The sequence below is a fragment of the Oryctolagus cuniculus genome, chromosome 4 (assembly GCF_051225735.1).
Source record: "Oryctolagus cuniculus isolate XC-2025 breed Fujian yellow rabbit chromosome 4, ASM5122573v1, whole genome shotgun sequence".
Classification (NCBI taxonomy): domain Eukaryota; kingdom Metazoa; phylum Chordata; class Mammalia; order Lagomorpha; family Leporidae; genus Oryctolagus; species Oryctolagus cuniculus.
In genome coordinates, this window is record NC_142870.1 from 169,011,454 (window position 1) to 169,036,250 (window position 24,797).

Genomic DNA, 24,797 nt, shown 5'->3' on the forward strand with positions numbered 1-24,797 from the left:
TTGAAATGAGTGCGCGTATTATTCTGCTGTTTATCACATCCTTACTTGGTGTCATGCCCTGCGCGCCCTCGGCTCTGCCCGCAGAACCTCTGTCGTCTGCATTCTGTGAACCAGGAACCTCAGCCATGGGCGACCGCAGGCTGCACCAGGCTGGGGAGCTGGCGGGCAGAGAGCGCTTTGTGGGAGTCTGGAAGGGTCGCACCTGTGGCTATTTAAACCCACCTGTGGCTATTTAAACTTTAATTAAAATTAAGAGTTCAGCTTTTTAAAATGCACTCAGTAACCACCGGTGAGCCAGGTGCGTTGGAATGCCAGGCGGAAGGGGTGTGGCCAGTGGGAAAGTAGGAGCCAATGGGAAAGTTGGAGAGGAAGCCTGTGGTCACTCCAGGTGCACGCCCTCCCCGCCTCTCGCATCTGCTTAGACCTGGATGGGACCGGTGGCTCGTGGCTGGGGCAGGAGAGACTTTGGGCTGCACCTTGCATGCTAAGGGGAGCTGTGCCTGTGTCCTGCACCACAGAGCCCTGTCAGCGGAGGTGGCCCAGGTGGGTGCCAGCTCCCCCGAGCACCTGCCAGGCCTTGAGCTCTCCCCGTGCTGCCTCACCTTGGTGAGCCAGGTAGGGGTGCCTCCCAGGAGTTCTGCATCACTGGGGTTCCAGCAAGCAGGAGTGGGGCACCTGTGAGACTCTGGTAGGAGAGGTAGTGTAGCTGTGGCATGGGGCATGGGGCAAGCTTCCCACCTGGCAGGGCCCTGGTGGCCTGGGGCTGCGCGGTGCGGAGCCAGTCGGGTAGGGGGAGACTTCCCCTTTCCTACTCCCCGGGGGCCCCTGTGAGGCTTCAGGCCCTGGGGTGTCTCTGCCCCCTGCCCAGGTGATCCGCCCACCTGGGTGCTTTCCTGGCCGCGCCCCGTCTGCCCCATCTCAGCTGCCCCTTCTGTTGGTTGCCGAGACAGAGACAGGCTGTGTGGAGCCCACCTTGCCCCTGAGGGCTGGGGGAAGCTGCAGAGCGCAGCTGCCCGCCTGTGGGCCCCCAGTCAGGGTTGACTTGGCCATACCGGCACTGGCGCTTTCGGTGAGCACAGGGCCCCCATGGCCTTGTCTGGCTGCGGTCAGGGTGTGGACTGTTGGTTGCACTTTCCATGCCTTTAGCAGAGGAAACCAAAACTCCATGTGCTGGGGTGTGGAGCCCCGCACACCCGCTGCCCAGATTGCTTATTGCGTGGAATTACTGCTTTATGGCTTTACAAGCAAAGCTATAATAATTGCCTAACTTCCCCTCGTGCCGTTATGACTACAAATCTCAATCCTTCTCCCTCTCCCTCATCCTGGTGGTCATTAAGGATCTCTCCCTATCTGCTGATTTCCTCCCCAAATGCCCACCACCCCCAGCCAAAGCCAGAAGCTGGAACTCAATCCGGGACCCCCGTGTGGGTGGCTGGAACCCAGTTATTCCCAGGGTCTCTGTTAGCGGGAAGCTAGACTCGAGTACAGAGCTGAGACTCGCACCCAGCACCCTGATTCGGGATATGGGTGTCTTAACGGCTGCACCAAATGCCCATCCCTTGAAATTTTTTGCTGCGACGTCTCACAGACCAAAGTGCAGAGAACAGCACAGCGAGCCTGTACTCATCGCCCGTGTGCACGTCACCCATGTGCATGTCACCCGTGTGCACGTCACCCGTGTGCACATCGCCAGCTCAGGCACGCACCTTGCTGAGCTGTGCCGTAGTACTAGCACGTTCAATCTGAGAAGCAGTGATACACAGAGAGCGAGCAAGCGCACGCTCCTATCTGCTGGTTCACTCTCCAGATGCCCCCAACATCCGGGAGTGGGCCAGGCCAGTGCTGGGAGTGGGGAACTCAGTCCAGTTCTGCCACGTGGGGTGGCAAGAACCTAAGTGCTTGAAGCGTCTGCACTACCTCCCGGGGTCTGCGTGCGGTCGCAGGAAGCTGGAGTCTGGACATCAGCCAGGAAGAGAACCAGTCACTGCAGCACAGGACACAGGTGTGTTAACCTCCAGGTCTTTGCAGGACTATTTGTATTAGTGAAAACCGGGGTGTTCTAAATGCCCATGGGTAGAAGACTGTCTCAGTAGTGGCAGCCAGGGGCAGTCTTGTCGCCCACAGGAGACGTTTTGGTCAGAGCAGGTGGAGGCTGGCGTCTAGTGGGTGGAGGACAGCACCCCACCGTAAGGGATTATCCAAGCCCAAACCATCTGTGGGGAGGGAGCCGAGAAACCCTGGGTTAGGGAAAGTCTCAGCCGTACTGCGGGGCACGAGGCAGCCAATTAGGAGAGGATTGGTCTTTCAATGCAGCATTAAAGATCGGTGAAAGTGTGTCACTTACAATTTGCCTTTTGAAAACTTAGTATGTGATCCGGGTAACATAAGTGACTTTTTAAAAACCACCGAATCTCACTTCCCCTCGGCGAAGGTGGCCTGTTGCCAGCTTCTGGTGCGCTTTTTCAGACCTGCTCCCGCAGGGACACTGGGCGCTCTGCTGGCCTCATGGGGACCCCGGCTTATCTCCTGCAGGGTCCTCCCTCCCTTGTGCTGCCGTGGGGTTAACTGATGGAAGCAAAGCTGTGTACTGGGAGAGGGGAGGTGGGCGGGCGAGCAGGAGGCTCGGGAAGTCAGCCCCAGGGGCGTTAATGCCATGACAGGAAGACGTGGTGGTGGTGGTGGTGACAGCGATGCAGCGGGGGCTCTAACAGGGGTTCAGCCCAGCCAGAAACCTCGCTTGTCCCTCCTGCCCTTGGGCACTCGTGGGTCCTGCGTGGACATCAGCGGCCACCGACTCTCCACTGCTCTGCCGTCTCCAGGGCTGCTCCTGCACAGCCTCTTAGGGTTGGGTGAGAGGCCTTGGCCATCGGCTTCCGGCAGTCACTTCTCCAGCGCCCCCTGTCTCTCTCACCCGGCGTCATTCCAGGGTCCCCACCGGAAGGCGGGCAGTACCCAGCGCCCCCAAAACAAAAGGCATATGCTGCCATCTTGAGCCAGAGCCAGGCTGCTCTGGGGGCCAGGCATGGCAGGGCCGAGGGACCGTCCCCTGGGCCCAGGCTGCAGGTGGCGGGCACCCAGGTCCCCTCAACCATCAGGCGTCCCCTCTGCCCAGCTCAGGACCGGGCAGCCTCCGGAAACTGCCTCTCGAGTCATCTCCAGAAATGTTTCCTCTCCCGACTTCTTATGCTTCCTGAGGGCCTGGGCCAGCTGTGGGCACCTGGCTGGCGCCCCTCCCGTGGGGGCCACGCTGGTTTTGTTGCCTGGTTTGCTTTTTCTTGCCATCGAGGGAGAAGTATAAAAGTTACTTTAAGTTAGGTGCAAAATTGCTTCTCCACCAGGGATCATGTTATCAACTATTTGCATTTTAAGATAGACCTTGAATAAAAATGCCCCACTGCACGAGGGCGCCAGCGTAACATGGGAGACCCACTCCGTGCCCCTGGAAATGGGACTGACGGGCCGCTGAGGCCTGGCCACCGTGAGGGAAGGCCTCCTCGACGCTTTAGAACAACCTCAGCACTTTGTCACCGTAGCTGGCTGGCCGAGAGGAACTGAGAAATGAAAACGCTCCAGTCGCCCTTTCGCAAAGGGAAGCAGGCAGACGTGGGGGTGGCCTCGCGTCCGATCCACGCCTCGCTCACCCCCGAGCAGCGGAGTGCTCCTCGTGCCCGGCTGACCCCGAGTTCATTTCCAGCCGTTGCACCTGTCACTAAGGTCTCGGTCGGGTGCGGGCGTGAGGGTTTACGCAGAGTTTCCCAGCCTTGCCTGCTGTCCCCGGAGCTCGGTCCATTTGTGGTTTAATTCTCCTGTCCTACAGCAGGGCTTTGCAACAGCGGCACAATCGTTTGGGCTCCGGTGATTCTTTACCACGGCAGCCGTCCTGTGCCTTGCGGTGTGTCCCGCGGCGTCCTTAGCCTCAGCCCACGGATACCCGGCTCTAAATCCCCAGTTGCTGTGCCCCAAAATGAATCTAGACGTTGCCAAAGGTCCCACAGGACACAGAACCACACACACGTGCACACCCTCAGGGTTACTGTTCCAGCTGCAGGAAAATGCATATTGTGGAAAACCTGTGTGTAGACTGAAAGGAGTTTTTGCAACAAAGCAAACAACAAATTGTGTGTCCGTGTGGGTGTGTGGGTGTGTGTGTATACATAGATACATATGTATATACAAATGACATTGTATACATTGTATACACATACGTATTTATATACAAATGTGTGTGTATACTTCTTGAGAGACAGAACTCCATCTACTGGTTCACTCCCCGGATAGCCCCAGCAATCAGGGCCGAAGCCAGGAACTGGGAGTGCGATCCAGGTCTCCTACCGGGTAGCAAGGACACGACTACTTGAGCTATGACTGCTGCCTCCCACGGTCTACACTGGCAGGAAGTGGGCTCAGGAGCCAGAGCCAAGTATCAAACCCAGCTTCTCTGATGTGGGCTGCACTAGGGCCACACGCCCACCCCCATGCTCGTTTGTAAATGCTGTCTGTCCGGGAGCTTTCGGGAGTATCCTCGTGGAGAAAGACGCAGTGGACAGTTAAGTCTGCCCTAGGTTACTTGTGCTTCGTGTGACTGAACACCTGTGTGTCACCGGCTCAGTCCCTGTGGGGGGTGGAAAGGTTTGCTCCCCGCGTGGCCTTCCTTCTGCTCTCCGCTGTGTTTATGTGCTGCTGGGAACGTTTGCCTGGCCTGTTGTTTCTTTTTTTTGACAGGCAGAGTTAGACAGTGAGAGAGAGACAGAGAGAAAGGTCTTCCTTCCGTTGGTTCACCCCTCCAAGTGGCCGCTGCTGCTGGTGCATTGCGGCCGGTGCGCTGTGCTGATCCGAAGGCAGGTGCTTCTCCTGGTCTCCCATGGGGTGCAGGGCCCAAGCACTTGGGCCATCCTCCACTGCACTCCCGGGCCATAGCAGAGAGCTGGACTGAAGAGGAGCAACAGGGACAGAATCTGGCACCCCGACCGGGACTAGAACCTGGAGTGCTGGCGCTGCAGGCAGAGGATTAGCCTAGTGAAACGCGGCGCCGGCCCTGGCCTGTTATTTCAACAGTAAGGCCTTAATCCTGCACATTAACTCATCTGTTTTTTTTTTTTTTTTTTTTTTTTTTTTTTAAGATTTATTCTTTGCTTATTTGAAAGACAGAGTTACAAAGAGAGGTAGAGACAGAGAAGTCTTCCATCCGCTGGTTCACTCCCCGGATGGCTGCAGCAGTTGGAGCTGCACTGATCCGAAGCCAGGAGCTTCTTCCAGGTCTCCCACGTGGGAGCAGGGGCCCAAGGACTTGGGCCATCTTCTACTGCTTTCCCAGGCCATAGCAGAGAGCTGGATGGGAAGAGGAGCAGCCAGGACTAGAACCAGTGCCCATATGGGATGCCGGTGCTTCAGGCATTAACCCGCTGCGTCACAGCGCCGGCCCCAACTCATCTATTCTTGTGGCAGCTTTGTTTGCTAAAGGCTCTCTCCGCAAGCCCACCAGTAGGCAAGCACCACCTCTTCATTTTCATTTTATTTGAAAGGCAAATAAACAGATGGAGATCTCCCCTCTGCTTGTTCACTCCCCAAACTCCTGCAGCAGCCAGTGCTGGGCTGGCCGCAAGCCAGGAGCCTGGAACTCCATCTGGGTCTCCCACATTGGTGGCAGAAACCCCAGGACTTGCACCATTATCTGCTGCCTCCCAGGGTGCACATTAGCTGGGAGCTGAATCGGAGATGGAGCCAGGACTCGAACCAGGCTCTCCAGTGTGGAATGAATGTGGTTCAACCCACTGTGGGCCGCGAGACCCAGCATCCCTTGGGCTCCAGCCTTCGCTCCGTGGAGGGCCGGCAGATAAAGGGACCGGCTCCGTGGCTCCGCGTTGTCGCTTTCCTGCACTCCTGCCTCCCACCCCAAGGAGACGGTGCCGCGGAACCGACCTCACGGGACGCGGTTGGCGGCTGTAGCCACGTGGATTGTAAAGGCTCTTGTTCCACACGGAATCGCCCTCTTCCGCCTTCCAGCCGGTGTGTGCAGAAGTAACCCGAATCGCAGCCGTCTGTCCATTCCAGCCGGCCGGGGCCACTCTGCTGGTTTCCCGTCGCTCGTTCCCGGGGTGCCCGTCCGGAGCGAGCCTGGCGCTGATGTCCGCGTGTTTGTGTCTCAGGTCACGCTGCTGATCGCCTTCCTGTGCGTGTGGAGCTCCCCGGGGACCCACTACAGCGCCTACAGCTTCTTTGAAGTGGTCACCATCTGCGACTTGATCATGATCCTCGCCTTTTACCTGGTCCACCTCTTCCGTTTCTACCGCGTGCTCACCTGTATCAGCTGGCCCCTGTCGGTAAGAGAGCAACCTGGCCCCGGCACGCAGGAGCGGGATGGCAGCTGGGGCGTGGAGACCCCACCCCCCACCCCGGGGTCCTTTGTGGCTGCGCATTCTGCTCCTGTAACCCTCCGCAGCTGCCCCAGCCTTGCGTCTCTGCCTGATGCCCCTCCTGGCTTCTGAAATGCACTTTGTAGCTGCGCGAAGAATGTGATGATTTTTCACTAGTGACAGGATGAGCTGCGTGTGCATGTGTGTGTGTGTGTGCGTGCGTGTGCGCGTGTATGTGTGCACACTTCTCGGGAGGAGCTGATGGGGCTGATGGGAATATTCACTGGGGGACTCGAGGAATGAGATTTTTCCGCCGAAACTGCCTGGCAGGTGCTAAGGAGGCAAGATGCAAGTGGCCAGCTCTTTTCTTGATTACCTATTTTTTTAAAAAATTAAACTTTTTTTTTTTTTTTGAAAGGCAGAGTGATTGAAAGAGAGAGAGAGAGAGAGGCCCCAGCCTTGAAGCCAAGAGCCCAGAACTCCATCCAGGTCCCCCACGTGGGCGGGAGGGACCCAAGCACTTGAGCCATCATCCGCTGCCTCCCAGGATGTGTGCATGAGCAGGGAGCTGGATTAGGAGTGCAGGAGCAGGGCCGGCGCTGTGGCGTAGCCGGTAAAGCCACTGCCTGCAGCGCCGGCATCCCATATGGGCGCCAGTTTAAGTCCCAGCTGCTCCTCTTCCAATCCAGCTCTCTGCTATGGCCTGGGAAAGCAGCAGAAGATGGCCCAAGTGCTTGGGCCCCTGCACCTGCATGGGAGACTGGAAGAAGCTCCTGGCTTCTGGCTTCAGATCAGCCCAGCCCCGGCTATTGCAGCCATTTGGGGAGTGAACCAGCGGATGGAAGGCTTCTCTCTCTGTGTCTGCCTTTCTCCGTCTATAACTCCGCCTTTCAAATAACAAGTGAAGGAGCTGGGACTTGAACCAAGCAGCGATGTAGGTTGTGCCTGGGGCGCACCTGCCCTGTGAGACATGATTCTCCCCTTAAAGCTCTCACTGCTGCTTCGGCATGCCTTGCCAAGCACCCGTTTAAACTGTCCGTCGGGTCAGTGTTAGTGTATTTGTAGAATCATGCAGCCATCCCCACAGTCATCTCAGAAAGAAACCCCATCATCCCGCTCTCCCCTCCAGCCCCCCGCAGCCGCTCGTCTCCTGTCTCAAAGGTTTCCTCCTGTGGGCGGACTCGGGTGTGGTCGTCTGCAGCCAGCTTCTCGCTGGGGCAGTGTCCTCGTGCAGCGCGCACCAGTACTTCCTGTGCGCCGTCTGGATGTACTGCCCTGTTTCTCATCTGGTGTCGACGGGTGTTCAGGTTTTTCTCACCTTTGGATGCTACGAACAGTGCATCCCTCCCCTCCCCCTCCCCTCCCCCTCCCCCTCCCCCGCTATGAATATTCACGTACGGTGTTTTGAACATGTTTTCATTTTTTCGGAGTGGAATTGCTGAGTCATTTTTGTGTGTTTGAGGAAGCTCTGGACCACGTGCCAAGGCAGCCGCACCATTTTAACTCTGACCTGTGTATGGGGATCCCAGGTTCTTCATGTCCTTGCTGATAGTTGATATTATCTGACCTTTTGTCTTAAGTCTGCTGGATTTATATGAAAGGCAGAGTGGCAGAGAGGGAGGGAGAGACAGAGAGGTCTTCCATCCGCTGGTTCACTCCCCAGATGGCCCCACAGCCAGGCTGAAGCCAGGAGCTCAGAACACAGTCCGAGTGTCCCACGTGGGTGGCAGGGGCCCAGGTACCGGGGCCGTCACCTGCTGCCTCCTAGGAAACTGGATGAGAAGCACAGGGGAGCTCAACCCAGGCTCTTGAACGTGGGACGTCGGCAGCGCCCGCCCCTCCTGACTTGATCCTAGGTTGTGTGTGTGAAGCTGTAGCTCATGTGGGCTGGACTTGCTTTTCTTTGATGACTAAGAATATTAATCGTCTTTTCATGCTTTTTTTTTTTTTAAATCAAATTATTTGAGAGACAGAGGGAGCTGCTGTTTGCTGGCCCCCTCCCCATGTTTCTTCAGGGCCGAGTCTCCGCCCAACCTGGAGCCAGCAGCTGGGGATGGAACCCAGGTGACTGGTGCCTCCCGAGAGCTGCATGGCTGCATTGGTGGGCCCCTGCAGCTGGGACTGAAACCCGGGCACGGCGATAAGTGTCTCCACCGCTGTGCCAAATGCTTGCTCTGCCCACTTTCTAATTAGGCTGTTTTTCAAAAGTTTTTTTGAATTGTAAAAGATTTTTTTAATATATCCTGGCACGAGTCCCTTGTCAGATACATGGGACTGTTGTTGGTTTTTCACTCTCTTAATGGTGTCCTTCAAGTTCTTAATTTTGATAAATCCAGTGGATGTGTTTTTTCTCTTGCTGCTCATGCTGCTAGTAGCATGTGTAAGAAACCATTGCGGCCGGCGCCGCGGCTCACTAGGCTAATCCTCCACCTTGCAGCGCCGGCACACCGGGTTCTAGTCCCGGTCGGGCCACCGGATTCTGTCCCGGTTGCCCCTCTTCCAGGCCAGCTCTCTGCTGTGGCCAGGGAGTGCAGTGGAGGATGGCCCAAGTGCTTGGGCCCTGCACCCCATGGGAGACCAGGAGAAGTACCTGGCTCCTGCCATCGGATCAGCGCAGTGTGCCAGTCGTAGCGCGCCGGCCACGGCGGCCATTGGAGGGTGAACCAACGGCAAAGGAAGACCTTTCTGTCTCTCTCTCTCTCACACTGTCCACTTTGCCTGTAAAAAAAAAAAAAAAGAAACCATTGCTAGGGTGGGCTTTTGGACAGCAGTTAAGACACCACTTGTGGGGGCCAGCACTGTGGCACAGCCAGTCAAGGTGCTGCCTTTGATGCCGCCATCCTATGAGGCGCTGGTTCGAGTCCCAGCTACTCCACTGCTGATCCAGCTCCCTGCTAATGAGCCAAGGAAAGCAGTGGAAGACGGGCCAAGGGGTTGGGCCGCTGCACCCATGTGGGAGACCCGGAATGAAGCTGCTAGCTCCTGCCTTTGTCCGGGCCTCACTCACTTTTTTAAAAAAATTCATATTCTTTCTTTCTTTATTTGAGAGGCAGAGTTACAGAGAGAGAGGGAAAGATCTTCCAGCTGGTTCACTCCCCAAAGGGCTGCAATGGCTGGGACTGGGCCAGGCCGAAGCCAGGAGTCAGGAGCTTCTTCCGGGTCTCCCACGTGGGTGCAGGGGCCAAGTACTTGGGCCATCTTCCACTGCTTTCCCAGGCACATCAGCAGGGAGCTGGGTCGGAAGTGGAGCAGCCGGGACCCAAACTGGCGCCCACAGGGGATGCTGGTGTCGCAGGCAGCAGCTTTACCCACCGTGCCGCAGCCCCGGCCCCACACACTATGTTATTTTGAGAGAAATTTCTTGTTTTATGTGCCTGTGTCCTGAGGCCTCTTTCAAGGTGATGGCACGTGCCCACTTCCTCTGGACGGCCCGGTGCTGACACTGAGCAAGCCACGTGAAGGATAGAGCTCCGGGGCGAGCAGAGAGGTGGTCTGATGGTGGCGGCTGGAGGCCAGGCTCCGCCGCACTGCCTGCTGCCTGCTCCCCGGTGCCATCTAGCTGGGAGTCTCTCGCGTCGATGTCCTCTGTCCGGTGCTGCCCTTCCTCCATGGGTGAGACTCCTGGGTGGGGAACCTGCAGTCACTAACCCACTCCTTGGTCGGAATCTGTCCCCACAGATTCTCCCACGCGGGTGCAGGGGCCCAAGCACCTGGGCCATCTTCTACTGCTTTCCCAGGCCATAGGTAGAGAGCTGGACTGGAAGAGGAGCAGCCAGGACTGGACCCAGCACCCATATGGGATGCCAGCAGCTTAGCCAGCCCCTGGAGGAGTGCTTACTAAGTTTTCACTGAAGACACCTGAGAAATGGATACTCTGTGTTAGGTGTGGAGTAGCTCTGGTTTCTGGCCTTTCGTACCCCCAGAAAAGAGAGACTGAAAAAGAGACGGAGACCGACCTCGACAGAGACAGGTTGCTTTACTGAAGCGAAGAGGGGCTGTGCCAGTCTCTTCTTGCAGAGAGACTGCTCACCTGCGCACAGAGGGCTGGGTTTCTCTGGCTGAAGAGGGAATCGGCCACTGCCGGGGGGAGGTAGAGGGCTCGGGGGTGGCGGGAAGTAGGGAGTAGGGGGCTTTTATGAAGAAGCCGCTGGATCTTCACTCTTCTCTGTTTCACAAGCTGCCCTGTGCGGCTCATCTGTTTTGCCAGCAGCTTTGCAAGGAGTCTGAGGGGGAGGTCGAACTTGGCTCCTGCACCTGAGGGTCTCACCAGAGAGGGAGGAAATGGGGGGGGGGGCATCTTGTGCGCTTTATCGCCCTTTACTCGATGCAGGTGTGTGCTGATTGGCTGTAAGCCCGTGCTCTCTGACCTGGTGTTTAAGAGGGGAGGAGGATGCGGCTGGAGCCTTCCTGCTGCCGTGTTGCTGTCTGACTCCTGGGCAGTGGCTGGAGCAGACCTGGGCGGCCCATCGGCCAAGGTGGGAAGGAGAGGTGGCGTCAGTCCTGCCAGGAGATGTGTTGGCAGAGACCGGCCAGGGCCATGTTCCTGGAGAGGAGGCACACACCAGGAGGAGTGGCCCTGGGCCCGTCACAGAGGCACACTGCACCCCATGTGGGCTCTGGCCGGAGCAGACTTGCGGAGCTCCCCCGTGAGGCCGTCCGCAGAGTGGGCAGCCGCACAGACCCAGCACCCCGGGAGCCCGGGACCTGCTCTTAAGCAGGGGAGAAAGCCACGCCTCTCTCAGGGGCTGCGTGTCTCAGAGCAGGAGCTGCACTGACCCTGCAGCCTGGGGTGGCAAGAAGCATGTTGGCTTGGTGGTGGCTTTAGCCACGGGTCACCGGTCTACCAAAGGCTCTCAGGACTGGAACTTGCTGCTGGCACGAGAAGCTTCCTTTTCCCTGTCCACTGCCCGGCCTCGTGTCTCCCCCGCTTGGCCACACTGGTTGCTGAAGGCTGTGCTGGGTCTCCTGCAGAAACGTAGAGCAGAGGAGGAGGGGTCCCTCCGTCCCCTTGCCCGCGTCTCTCCTGGTGCCCGGTGGCTGAGATGCAGGAGCACAGCCCCCGCCCACTTGGCTCTGTTCCGTCCCCTTGCCTGCGTCTCTCCTGGTGCCCGGTGGCTGAGACGCAGGGGCGGAGGCCCCGCCCACCTCGCCCTGTTCTCTCCCCAGGAGCTCCTGCACTATGTGATCGGCACCCTGCTCCTCCTCATCGCCTCCATCGTGGCCGCCTCGCAGAAGAACAACCAGGGCCGGCTGGTGGCCGGAGCGGTAAGGATGTTCCTGGGACCTCAGGGGCCGCCTCTCCCACGGGCGCCTTGGCTCCCCGCTGAGCGCACAGCAGGGGCTGCTTTCTGGGGTCTTTGCAGACTTGCCACCTACCCTGCTGTAGCAGGCACCCGCCTGCAGGGAGCCCTCAACCTGGGCTTGCCCGCAGGGCCCCGGAAGGTGGACCGTCCGGGCTGTGGCTCCCGCGGCCCTGGCCTCTCTGCCCTAGGGGGAAGTGGGCTGTTGGTCCTGGAGCCAGGCTGAGCATTCGCTCCTAGCTGCTCAGGATGCAACAGAAAAAAAAATGCAGGGGCCCCTTTTGGGCCCGGGGGGAAGGAGCTGTGAACAAGTAGTGTTCTGATTGTTCTGGTCCGACCTTCACTGTTATTAATGATATGCAGGCCATAAGGTAACGCGCCGGCACATTTCAGAGGTACGAATTGGTCCGTGTGCTAGCCATGAACCCGGCTAGACTGACATAACCAGAATGCATGCATGCGTCTGTGTACATGCGTGCTAATGCGTGTTATGTGCTAGGCTTTAGAGATGCGGAGAGCCCCGCCCTGATTTCTTTCCTCTTTGAGAGGCGGAGAGATCTTCCATCCTTCCATCCACGGGTTCGTTCCCCAAACGCCTGCAGCAGCGGGGACTGAGCTGGGAACCACATGTGGCTCTCCCACGTGGGCGGCAGGGGGTCTGCACCAGCAGGGACCTGGAGTGGGGGCTGGCGTGGGGCCTGACAGCTCGGGAGTCTGATGTGGGGCGCAGGTGTCCTGACCAGTGGCTCAGCCGCTAGGCCGGGCCCCCACATCTGGTTTCTGGTTTCACTCGCTGTTTACGGGTCAGCGCCTGCGGGCCAGTACTGATTTGCTTCACTGGCGAGCGGGCAAGATTTTTAAACTTGAGTTTTGGTAGCACACTGGCTACATTCTGCAGACTCTGTCCCGGAGTGGATCAGCTCCCGAAATCCCCCCAAGGGCCAAGTCAGTCCTGCCCAAGCCAGCACAGGCCAGAACGCACCCCGTGTGGCTGCAGGGGGCGGCCGAGCCCCTGCACACCACAGCCGGCTCTCCCATCCCCCACCCCGGGGCTGTCACCAGGAGGGTGGGGTGCCACCCGCACGTTGGCAGCTGCCCAGCCACAGTGCGGGCGGGGCGGGAGACACAGGGGAAGGTCCCACCCCCTGTGTTTCAGGGGGAGAATCCCACTGGGGCTGGTAGCTCGGGCTGCTCAGAGCCACGTTCACCCTGGGATCCCAGTAGCTACCATTGATCCCGCACTGTCCTCGTACCCACACCAAACCTGGGCCTTGGGGAACTCCAGAGGAATGAAGAGACAGGCCCTGCTCAGGGAGTGTGAGGACGGGGCCCCTGCAACAGTTAGCGGCGCCACCTTGTCGCCCGGCGTAGCGTTCCGTGGTGACACGGCCACGAACGGTTCAGTGCCGCAGTGCACACAGCTGGAGGGCGGGATGGCGCACAACGTGCCAGTCCTGCAGAGCGGGCACCGCGAGGCAGGCGGGGCTCCGACGGGCTGCTCCTGTGTCGCCAGAACTGGTACCAAAGGCGGCGAGTAGCAGGGCGTGGGGGAAGGGTGGGTGTGGACTGCAGAGGCCCCGGCGATGGCCTGAGCCGAGCAGGCTTGCTGCCGCTCTCCCCTCCTCTGGCCGCCAGCTGGTTGTGAGCCACCCACTGGTGCTGGCCCTGGTGAGCCCACACTGCCAGGAAAGCGACTGCTGGCCACAGCGTGCCCAGGCCCCCTCTTCCTCCTCGACACCTGAGCTCGGCCGGCCGTCGTTCCTTGTACCCGAGCTCTGAGACGGGAAGAGAACCCTGCTCAGCTGAGTTCTGCCCCGTGCCAGTTGCACACGGGCAGGCATGAGGTCGGCGTGAAGGCGCAGCTTCTGGCTCTCGTGTGCCGCCCAAGGCAGGCCAGAGCAGAGCGCCTTGCTACCACACCACTGAAACCTATTTAACATGAAGAAAAAAGTCGAACTATTACTTATTTTGACTTTATTTGAAAGGCAAATAGGAGGGAGAGAAAGAGAGAAGGGACCCATCTGCTGGGTCACGCCCCGAATGTCCACAACAGCCTGGGCTGGGCCAGGCCGGAGCCAGGAGCTTTTTCTGGGTCTCCCACATGGGTGGCAGGGACCCCAGTACTTGAGCCATCCCCTGCTGCCTCCCAGGGGCACATTAGCAGGAGGCTGGGTCAGAAGCAGAGCTGGGACTGGGAGGAGGCGCTCTGATACACGATTCCCACCTTTTTCTCTGTTAGTCTGGGGTGACCAGCGTTGGACTGGCCCCAACTTGGCTGTAAACTGAACCGCAAACCCGGGCACTGGTGTCACCTTAAATGACATGGGCCGGGGGTCGAGGCCCAGTGGCCTGGCTGCCCACCTGCCCCGTGCCCACGCAGGGCACCTGCCTCCCGCAGCATCCTCTCGGCCCCAGAGGCAGCACGAGGCGGGCAGCTCAGACGGTGGCCGCGCCCCTTTCTGGGTGCCAACAGACAAGGCTGCCTGTGCACCTCCTCCTCTTTCCACTGCAGGTCTTCGGGTTCATGGCCACCTTCCTCTGCATGGCCAGCGTGTGGCTGTCCTACAAGATCTCGTGTGTGACGTCATCCACAGGTGAGCGCCGCGTGTCTACGCACCAGACATCTTGGGGGCCTGGAGTGTACACGGCGGGGCCACCGTGAGCCTCTGCGCTGCTCCCGTCCCCCCGTGCCAGGGGGCGCCCCAGCATTATGGCCTCTGAAGGCTTTCCAAGTTTTCTCATACTAAGGTCGCTAAGGACAAGGATGAGATGTAGAGCTTCTAGAAAACATGGCTAAGGGGGCCGGCGCTGTGGCGTAGCAGGTAAAGCTGTCGCCTGCAGCGCCGGCATCCCATATAGGCACCAGTTCGAGACCCGGCTGCTCCACTTCCTATCCAGCTGTCTGCTGTGGCCTGGGAAAGCAGTGGGAGATGGCCCAGGTCCTTGGGCACCCTTGTGGGAGACCTGGAAGAAGCTCCTGGCTTCAGATGGGCTCTGGCCGTGGCGGCCATCTGGGAAGTGAACCAGCAGATGGAAGACCTCCTCTCTCTCCTTCCGTAACTCTGCCTTTCAAATAAATAAATCTTCCAAACACACACACACACAGAGCTAAGATTTTTTGATAAAAACCCTCTGCCCTTACCCTACCCAGAAATAGCACCTGGGTATCTGCCTCCTAGTAGTTCCTCTTTGAGAAAGATACTTTTTTTGTTGTTAATGACATTTATTTGGAAGGCAGAGCAACAGAGAGAGGGAGTGGGTGAGGGGAGATCCTCCATCTGCTGGTTCACTCCCTACAGGGCTGCAACAGCCAAGGCTGGGCCAGGCCAAAGCAGGAGCCAAGAACTCTGTCCCTGCCTCCCACATGGACTTGGGCCGTCTCCCCCCGCTTTCCCAGGTGCGCTGGCAGGGAAGCAGGAATCCACACCAGCTCTCGGGCATGCCTGTGTAACCCAATACAGGGCGATGCTGGGCCCCACCCGCTGCTTTAGGATGTGTTCTTGCAATTTGCTGGCTTCCTCCTGCTCAGCCCTCCAGCGCCATTAGGAATCCTCCATCATTCTTCTTTCTCAATCACTGAAGATTTTCATTGTGTGTATCTGAGAGGCAGAGAGAGAGGGACAGAAATCCCCCATCCACTGGGTCACTGTCCAAGTGTCCACAGTAGCCCAGGCCGGGCCGGAACTGAAACCCAGGCACACCAGTGCAAGGTGTAGATGTCCCAAGCAACAACTTCACTATGCCTCAGCATTTTTTATTTTTATTTTTTTTGCTATTTATCTGAGAAGCAGAGAGATGGTGACATTTCACTGGTTTACTCCCCAAATACCTGCAGTAGCCAGGGCTGGGCTGGGCTGAAGCCAGTAGCCAGGAACAGTTTTGGGTCTCCCGGTGGGTGACAGGGGCCCAATTACTTGAGCCATCCCCTGCTGCCTCCCAGGGTCTGTGTTACTGGGAAGCTGGCGTCAGGAGCTGGAATCGGGACTTGAACCCAGGTACTGTGATGTGGGACACAGGTGTCTTTAACCCTGAGACCAAACACCCGCCCTGCATTGTTTTAAAATTTTCATTTATGTGAAAGGGGGAAAGGAGGAGAAATCTTCCATCTCTGGTTCATGCCCCCAGATCCCTGTACCATTCATGGCTAGGCCAGGTCAAAGCCGGGAGCCAGGAACTCATCAGTCCCCGACGTGGGTGGCAGGGGCCCAAGTACCTGGGCCATTTGCTGCCGCCCTGCTGGGCACCTTAGCAGAGAGCTGGATGGCAAGCGTGGAGTAGCCGGGACTCAGGTCAGGCACCAGATAATGGGATGGGAGGGGGGGGGCCCAAGCAGTATCTTGACCCACTGCGCCATGGCTGCCCCACAAATGTATTTTAAAAGAACACAGCAAGGCCGGCGCCGCGGCTCACTAGGCTAATCCTCCGCCTTGCGGTGCCGGCACACCGGGTTCTAGTCCCGGTCGGGGCGCCGGATTCTGTCCCGGTTGCCCCTCTTCCAGGCCAGCTCTCTGCTGTGGCCAGGGAGTGCAGTGGAGGATGGCCCAGGTGCTTGGGCCCTGCACCCCATGGGAGACCAGGAAAAGCACCTGGCTCCTGGCTCCTGCCATCGGATCAGCGCCGGCCGCAGCGCACCAGCCGCGGCGTCCATTGGAGGGTGAACCAACGGCAAAGAAAGACCTTTCTCTCTGTCTCTCTCTCTCACTGTCCACTCTGCCTGTCAAAAAAAAAAAAAAAACAAAAACACAGCAAGCCCAGTGAAGGCTGGCGCTGGCCGGGGGCACGAGGTGCCCTGAGTGGAACCTGGGGTGTCGGCTCGGCCTTGGGGCGCCCTCCTGACGCTACCGTTTCCTTCCCAAGATGCAGCCGTGTGAGGAGGCCGCGGCCCCCGCGGGCTCTGCAGGACGTGGGCCAGCGGGGAGGAGGCCCGGCGACCCCAGGCAGGGTGCAGACAGTTCCTGTGCCAGCGGGGAGGGGCCCGCGCCTTCGTCCTGCTTCCCTGGACGCCGTGTCCCCGAGCCTCTGAGAGCATTCCGGCCCTGCTGAGGGGAAGGCCGAGCAGCCTCCGGGGACCTCCGCCGCCCCTGCCGACGACCCCGCTGCTGAGCGGGAGTCCTGGCTGCGCCCACCCGGCGCGTGAAGTGAGGCACACACACCCTGCACGGGAGACCCCGCGACTCCACTCCCTGTCTGCCCTTGTGAACCGTGTGAGTGAGAATGTGTGTTTTTTAAATAAAATACTGACTTGGCCGCCAGCAGAGGACTTCTCACGGAACCGGAAGAAGTCTGCGAGACCAAGCCTTGCCGTGGCACCTGCTGTGTTTGGTGCACACGCGAATGCCGTGTTCTGTGTGTTCACCTTGCTAACCTCTCTGCGGGAAAGATGGTAACAGGGCCAGGCTGCAGGTGAACATACTCAGGGTTTTGTAAAATATTTGAAAGGTGCAGAGAGAGCTTCCGTCTGCTGGTTCAATTTCCAAACGTCCACAACGGCCAGGCCACAGCCGGGAGGCTGGAACCCTATCTGGGTTTCCCATGTGGGAGGCAGGGGTCCAAGGATTTGAGCCACCACCTGTTGCCCCCCCCAGAAGCCAGGGACAGAGCTCCTGGCTCCTGGCTTTGGCCTGGCCCGGCCCAGCCCTGTGGGGAGTGAACCAGCAGATGAGATCTCCCCTTCCAAATAAATCAATCATTACATGGATCTTTCTCGAAGAGGAACGACGGGAGGGCAGACGCCCGGGTGCTGGTTCTCAGTAGGGTGAGGGCGGAAGCACAGCGGCCCGGACTTGAACCAGGGGCTCCTGTATGGGCGCGTGGAGCTGAGCCATGAGCAGCGTCCTAACCCAGGCGCAGGGTTCTGCTCATATTCACGCCCTGCTGCTGCAGTTCCCAACTCACTCCCTTAGGAAGGGGACTAAGGGTGTGTCCACTGTGACAGTCCATCTTGCCTGGCCTTGGGCTGGGAGGGGGAGGGGCAGAGACACCTGGCCCAGCAGCTCTGGGGTCGCGACAGGGAGGGGAGACTGTGGCGCACCCTTTGCGGACATGAGGAAATCGGGGCTGCCCCCATCTCGGGGGGGGGGGGCAGGGCAAGCCAGGGGGGAACCGGGCCTCCCTCCACGCCTGGTGGTGCCAGCAGCCCTGGTGCGCCCACGGCCGGCCGGCCCTGGGCTGGTTCCTCCTGGGAGGACAGGGGAGGGAGGGGACAGGCAGACGGAGCAGCAGGAGCCAGAATCCGCTCAGTGAGAACCCCACACACAGCGAGGCAGTGACCTCCGGGCCCAGGAGTACAGGGTGGGAAGAAGCGGGCACAGCTGCAGGCCACAGGGGCCCCCAGCAAACCCCCAGACCCTTACACACACCCAGACCCTTACACACACCCCCGGGTGCTGGGAGTGAATGTTGAAGCAGACCAAGGGTGGTGGGAAGGAGGTCAGGTGAGGAGGTTACGACCGGGACTGGTCCCCAGCCCTGCCACCTACCGACAGGGTCCCAGAGCCTTGTTCCCCAGTTGGGTCGTGGCAGAGCACAGGCCTGTGTCCCTCCTGGAATCCAGCACGCGGCGACGTGCTCAGACAACAGCCTGATTACCCCCGACCTGAGCTCCACCTGTTTCACTTTGAAAGGTGGAGATAGGGACAGACGGGTCTCCCTTGTCCTGGCTCACTCCCCAGAGGCCCGCGAAGCAGCTGGAGCTGGGGACTCGGTCCAGGTCTCCCCCACGGGTGGCAGAGCCTCAACCACTGGGGCCGTCATCTGCTGCCTCCCAGGGAGCTGGACTTGAACTCGGGCACCGCCCCCGCCCCCAGGCTTGCTCCCCGCCTGGTACCAGGTTCACCTTGCACCTGCAATTCACATGGACTTCCACAAGGAGGGGCTGAGCCGCTGGACCCCGGCTTGGGGGTTCAGGGCAGCCACAGATGCCTACAGGACACTGGGTGAGTGGCTCAAGGGGCTCCGGGCTGTGTTGTGACAGCCAGGCCCTCCCAGAGGCCACCTCCCTGCGCCCCTGCCCGGTGAAGGGGACCCTGGCTTTTCACCTCCAAGGGATGCCAGTGGCTTTCAGACCCTCTGCTCCCTCAGCTCCTGAAGCTCCACTGTGGCTCCCTGGTCACCCAGGGACGTCCTAGGAGCAGGGCCAGCGCCTGAGAGGTCTTAGGCCCAGGTCAGGGGCCCACAGGGGTCCAGCCAGGTGGGCCTCACACCGGAGCTGCTTAGAAGCGCAGGATGCAGGAGATCCAACAGGGTCTGCCTGCGTGGGAGCCGGGTCCCATGTCCAGAAGGAGCCGAGTGACGGGGTTGGTTAGGTGTGTCTGCGGGGTCCCCCGCCTGTCCCTGGGCCCACTGCTACATCAGAAGCACCTCCCCTGCCTCTGGTTTTGGGGGTCCCTGCCCCACTGTGCCCTGTGGGACCCAGAGGCAGAGCAGACGTGCAGGGAGCAGCCCTGGCCGTCGATGCTGGGAGCCTGTGATGACGGCAGACCAGGGAGGCCCTGGGCCCAGGGGCAGGTCCCGTACAGCCGCACCCCAGCCCCGGGGGACGCAGGGCCCTGAGAGGCCAGCTGCCAAGGGGCTCCCTCCTCCCAGTTCACAAAGCTCACGGTGCTCCTGCTGCAGCCCCTGATGCCAAGGGGCCGCTTGGGGCTGTCTGGGTGCCGCAGTGGGGTCCCTGGGTCCCTCTCAGAACAACAGGGACAGCCTTCAGGAAGGCATGACCTTGTGCAAAGTCAGCCGGACACAAAGGGCCAAACCTGGACAGACCCACTCGCCGGAGGCCCCTAAGGAAGTGGCGTGGTGGCTGCCCGGGCTCAGGACCGCTCAGTGGGAAGATGAGACGCTCTGGGGGTGGCGGGGGCGCAGAGGGTGGCAGGGTGTGCATGCACTTTGCTGCCGCTGAACTCTACCCCTAAAACCAGACGGAAGCTTAAAAACAGGGCGGGGACCAGTGCAGGACCCCAGTGGCTGAAAAAGCAAAAGTCACACCCAAGCCGAAGCAGCAAAGCGCGGCCCAGCAGAGCCGCACGCTGTCCCCAAACAGCTCAGCATGTTGGGCCTGGAGAACTCAAAACCAGCTGGTGCCCTTGTGTAGCCTCAACTCCATACCCAGCGCCAGCGGCCAGAGCAAAGATGGGAGGGGAGGCAGGGGCCTGCCCTAAGGACCAGGAGCCATCCTTGGCCCCCTACGGCCAGGCAAGGCTCCTGGTGCTGGCACCTGTGACCGCAAGGAGCCCTGGGAGACGGGCTCAGCCAGGGCAGCTCTGGAGAGGAAGGGCTGGGAGGTAGGGGGCAGGGCTCCCACCCACCCCCTGGGTCTGCGGATCCCGGAGCAGAACCGCCCCCTCCCAGGCCTCCTTTCTAGCTGGAAAGGCAGGCTTTGGTTGGCATGGAAACTGCGGGTGGGGGGGTCCTCCCCAGCACCCCCCACCCCACCCCCCCAGTTGCTGGTGGGTGCTGCTGCATCCTGTGAACTCCCAGGGGTGCTCTGGGCTCGCTGACACCTGACTGTAAGGTTGTGCGAACACCTTGCAACGCCCTCTCCCCGGCCATGGCGGCAGACACAGGACTCAGGACGGGGAGATGGCCCCCGGGCAGCCCAGGAGGAACACTTGGCTCCCGCTCCCTCAGCTAAAGGCTAGGCCAGGAGCGCAAGGCCGAGTGCTACGTCCTGCCACCTGGTCTGAGTCCAGGCTCCTCCGCTTCCGATCCAGTTCCCTGCCCGTGCGCACGGGGAAGCGGTGGGTGACAGCTCAGGTAGTTGGGCCCCCGTCGCTCTGTGGGAGACCCAGATGGGGCTCCTGGCTCCCAGCTCCAGCCTGGCCCAGCCTGGCCCAGCCCTGGCTGTCGGCAGGCATGTGCAGAGTGAACCAGCAGATGGAAGGCCTCTGTCTCTCTGTATTCCAAATAAAATGAAAAAAATAAAGAATTTCTTAGATGCTGCCACACTCTCCCAGCAAGCCAGAGCACAGGAGGGAACCATTCCCTCCTCGCCTTTACCGCCTTTACCGGGGCATGTCCATTGCCCCATTATGGGCTGCCTCCCTCCTACCGAGACCTGCCTCCCTCCTACCGATATTCGCACTGGTTTCCCTGCGCTGCAGGGGGAGTTTCTAGTGTGACCGGGATTGAAAACGGGGATTCCTCTATTTAACCAAAAGTCGGGGGAACCACCACACAGACACCAGGTGGGTGGGAAGACCACCACCCAGAGGGGCCGCCCCGCTAGAGAAAGGGGTCCCCGGGCACCTACGGGGATTGGGGTGTGTGTGTGTGTGCACTACCCAGAGGGACCACCCCGTTAGAGAAAGGGGTCCCCAGGTGCCTACGGGGATTGGGGTGTGTGTATGTGTGTGTGCGCTGGGGAGGTGTCTGTATGTGTCCATGTGTGTGTGTCTTGGGGAAGGGACGCTGTGTGTCTGTGTGTATGTTGGGGAGGGGTTGCTGTCTGTGTCCGTGTGTGTGTGTGTCTGTGTGTATGTTGGGGAGGGGTTGCTGTCTGTGTGTGTGTGTGCTGGGGAGGGGACGCTGTCCGTGTCTGTGTGCTGGGGAGGGGACGCTGTCCATGTCTGCGTGTGCTGGGGAGGGGACGCTGTCCGCAGACGTGTGGAGAGCGGCCGTGATCGATGACCCCCTCCTACCCAGGCCGCCTACAGCCGTGCAGAACCAGGAGCCGCCATCGTGGCAGGAAGTGTGCCGCCCCTCGGCCTGGCTCCAGCCTCCCTGGATCCCGGTGCCACCCCGACCCCGTGTACGGCAAACCCCGCAGCCCGAGGCTTTCAGGCCGAACACCTCCCGCCCTGGGACGCTGCCAAGAGAGAGCCATTGCAGCGCGGGGCCGGCCGCAGCCCGAGCGCCCGGGAGGGGCCCCGCGCCGGCTCGCAGGTCCCGGCCGAGCTGGCAGGAGGAAGTCAGGGCCGCGGCTGCGAGGGGCTGCCAGCTGCTTCCTCCCGAAAGCTGGGGGCAGCGGGTGGGGCGGAGGTCCTCCCTGGGGAGCCTCAGGGTCCCTCAGCAAACGGCTCCTGGGACCGAACCCCGCCCCGCCGCGCAGGTGCCTCCAGGGCGCCCTGTCCTGGCGGCGCCCGCCCTCTGCCGGCCAGAGTAGGCAGCCCTCGTCCCTGCGGGGGAGGGGGAGGGGGGGGCTGAACCCAGGGTTCGATCAGAAGCGCCACAGGCAGGCCTCACTTGGACCCGAAGCGCGCGTATTAGCCACAACCCTCACTCCGTAACACCCTTCCGCTCTCTGACCACTGGCCCACGCACGGCCTCGTTCCCCACTTCTGGTGAGTGGTTTACAAGTGGCCAGCAGAAGCAGGAATCCTGACCACAGCCATTCACCTGCAACTACATGTATGCTTCTCCGCCCCACCTCACCCCCCCCCCCCGCCTCCCTCCCCAAAGGTGACCCGGGCACTCAGCACACCCTACTCTCCTTCCACACTCTGCTGTACGTAGTTCCGCAGTTCCGTTCTATCGCATAGCTGGGAAAATGCATGGCTTATCACTAAATGAAAAGGACAACACACTCCTGATGTTCTGGGCCCTTAACCTCTTCCCATCATGCAACCCTGCACATCCCTCTCAGCCCTACTGCTCTCTCGGCCCAGTGGCCACTGGGGTGCCAGCCCTGCGACGGCTGAGCGTTGCACACCTGTGCAGCTGTGCCCCCAGGCTCCATCTGCAGCTCTCAGCCCTCGACACAGGAGCGTTCCTGGGGATGCACCAGATGCCAGCTCATGCCCTGTGCATGCTGGCTTGTGGGGTGCAGGAATCCTTGCATACAGCCATCCCCTGACCTGGGCCATCCTCCACTGCTTTCCCAGGCCACAGCAGAGGGCTAGATAAGAAGTGGAGCAGCCGGGACTCGAACCGACACCCATACGGGATGTCGGCACTGGCACTGCAGGCAGCGGCCCCAAGGAGGTGGGGGTGTCCTTCACTCCACCATTAAAATTGTCCAGCAATTACATCATTTAAACCCGAGATGCATTTCCTACCCAATGGAAACCCTGAGTAATGAGTGCCCCCCACCCCCCCATGCTGGTAAACAGCTCAGGGCAAAGCCTGCAGAGGTGCTTCTATTGTCTGACCCCAACAGGCTGCAGAGGTCAAGGGTCAGCGGGCTGGGCCAGACTAGCAAGGGGACAAAGCACAGGAGCCGATGCAAAACCTGGGGTGGATTCCACAGCTCCTGCGGAATCGAGTCGCTGCATTACAGCAGAAGGCTGAGAATCGGGTGCGGGCTGGGGCCCCCGGATTTACGCCTGCACAGGTGAAGCCCCCAGTGCTCCTGAGCTTACTGGACGCTGGCTGCAGTTTTGTGAGCTGCTTTGGTGACGCACAACAAAGCCTGCCTCGATCACAACTGACAGACAGCTTCCTGGGGGGCAGGGGGAGTACATGGTCTTCTCGCAGGAGGTTGTGGAGACAGGGGCACTGTGCACACCCCTGTCTGGCTACTGGACGCTGGGACCTTTACTGGGACTAGGGAAGCTTGAAGAACTGAGCACCCGTTTCCAGAGTGCCTGGTGTCACACCCGTGCAGGGGTGTGCTGCCGCCGTCACACCTGGGGCTCGGGGACAGCCTAGGACAGTGCCCGCCCGTGCTCTACAGCAGACACCCTGCTCGCCCTGAATCTCCAGGGATGCTGGACACAAGCGGGGAAAGGCCTTCCCTGCCGTTCAAGCATGGCCGATAAAAAACAGAAGGGCCGGACCAAGGACAAAGTCCAAGTGCTCTCTGCCTTGCAAGTGACTACGGTGGGGCTCAGCGATGGCTTCGCAACCCAGTAAGGATGAACTTCGTAGTGGTCACCGTGTACCCAAAATATGGGTCCATGGCAAGGCTGGCCACTGGGATATCAGCTAGTGGACAGAGTAACAGCCCCCAGCCTTCGGATCCTCACCAGACATGCGTCCACGCTTACGCGAGGGCCCCAGCAGCAACCCCGGAAACGACGCAGGCCACAGTGAAAGCCGCTGTCCTCCAGTCCTCAGAGACTCCAGGGGTCCCGGACTCACTGCACAGCTGAGCAAAGAAAACTCAGGTTCTTCTGAGTCTGCGCTTTTGAACTTGAACATTTCTCCTGCTACGGAGAGCCACCTGCTGGCTTTGCTGAGCCTTGTCAAGAACTCTGAGGGCAGGTGTCACGGCACAGGTTAGCTGCCAAGTGGGACAGCCGCATCTCATACTGGAGCGCTGACTGGAGCCCCAGCTCCTGTTTCCGATCCAGCTCCCTGCTAATGCGCCTGGGAGGGCTCAAGTACTCGAGTCCCCGCCACTCACATAGGAGACCTGGATACAGTCCTGGCCCCTGGCTTCCACATGAAGCCCCAGCTGTTGCAGCCATGTGGGGAGTGACCCGGCAGATGGAAGAGCTGTCTCCCTGTCACTCGGCCTTCCACGTGAATAAACAAGTCTAAACAACCAGCCTCGGGCCGGCGCCGCGGCTCACTAGGCTAATCCTCCGCCTTGCAGCGCCGGCACACTGGGTTCTAGTCCCGGTCGGGGCGCCAGATTCTGTCCCGGTTGCCCCTCTTCCAGGCCAGCTCTCTGCTGTGGCCCGGGAGTGCAGTGGAGGATGGCCCAAGTGCTTGGGCCCTGCACCCCATGGGAGACCAGGAGAAGCACCTGGCTCCTGCCATCAGATCAGCGTGGGGCGCTGGCCGCGACGGCCATTGGAAGGTGAACCAACGGCAAAAGGAAGACCTTTCTGTCTCTCTCACTGTCCACTCTGCCTGTCAAAAAAAAAAAAAAAAAAAACAAAAAAAAACAAACAACGCCTCCATGCCAGTCCATTTTGTGCCATCATAACAACCCCACAGACTTGGTAATTAATGAACTCACATCTCACGGTTCTGAAAGCTGGGGAGTCCAACATCAAAGTTCTGACGCTGATGAAAGCCTTCTTGCTCATCATCCCATGACAGAAGGCAGAAGGGCAAGACAGCGCGGGAGCGGTGTCCGTCAAGTTTAAAAGGAACCCACTCGCGCAGTAGCCCACCGCACTCGGGCCTCGCCACCTTGTCACCTGTCAAAGACCCGTCTCTCAACACTAAGAAACAGGGTGCAAAGGTGCGGCCTCTTTGCCTCCACACTGTGTCTGCCGCCTCCGCTTCCTGGACTTTTGGGGTCCAGTTGGTTCTGCTCAGC

At 59.9% G+C, this 24,797-nt stretch overlaps 1 protein-coding gene across 11 annotated transcripts in view; it reads left to right on the top strand.

Moving 5' to 3' along the window:
* Positions 1 to 16,905, top strand: part of CMTM7 (CKLF like MARVEL transmembrane domain containing 7) — a 45,150-nt gene extending 28,245 nt beyond the window's left edge. For 2 of the 11 annotated variants that reach the window (XM_089331235.1, XM_089331237.1), the window contains exons 2-5: positions 6,147 to 6,320; positions 11,520 to 11,618; positions 14,166 to 14,247; positions 14,953 to 15,119. In XM_089331235.1, coding sequence (XP_089187361.1) covers positions 6,147 to 6,320; positions 11,520 to 11,618; positions 14,166 to 14,247; positions 14,953 to 15,104 — 507 coding nt within the window. In that variant the 3' untranslated portion in view covers positions 15,105 to 15,119. Of the gene's footprint in view, positions 1 to 278; positions 616 to 1,807; positions 2,003 to 6,146; positions 6,321 to 11,519; positions 11,619 to 14,165; positions 14,248 to 14,952; positions 15,120 to 16,510 lie in introns of those variants that run through there. The other 9 variants (XM_089331240.1, XM_089331239.1, XM_089331231.1 and 6 more) reach the window with 9 other exon arrangements.
* Positions 16,906 to 24,797: the final 7,892 nt, after the last annotated feature.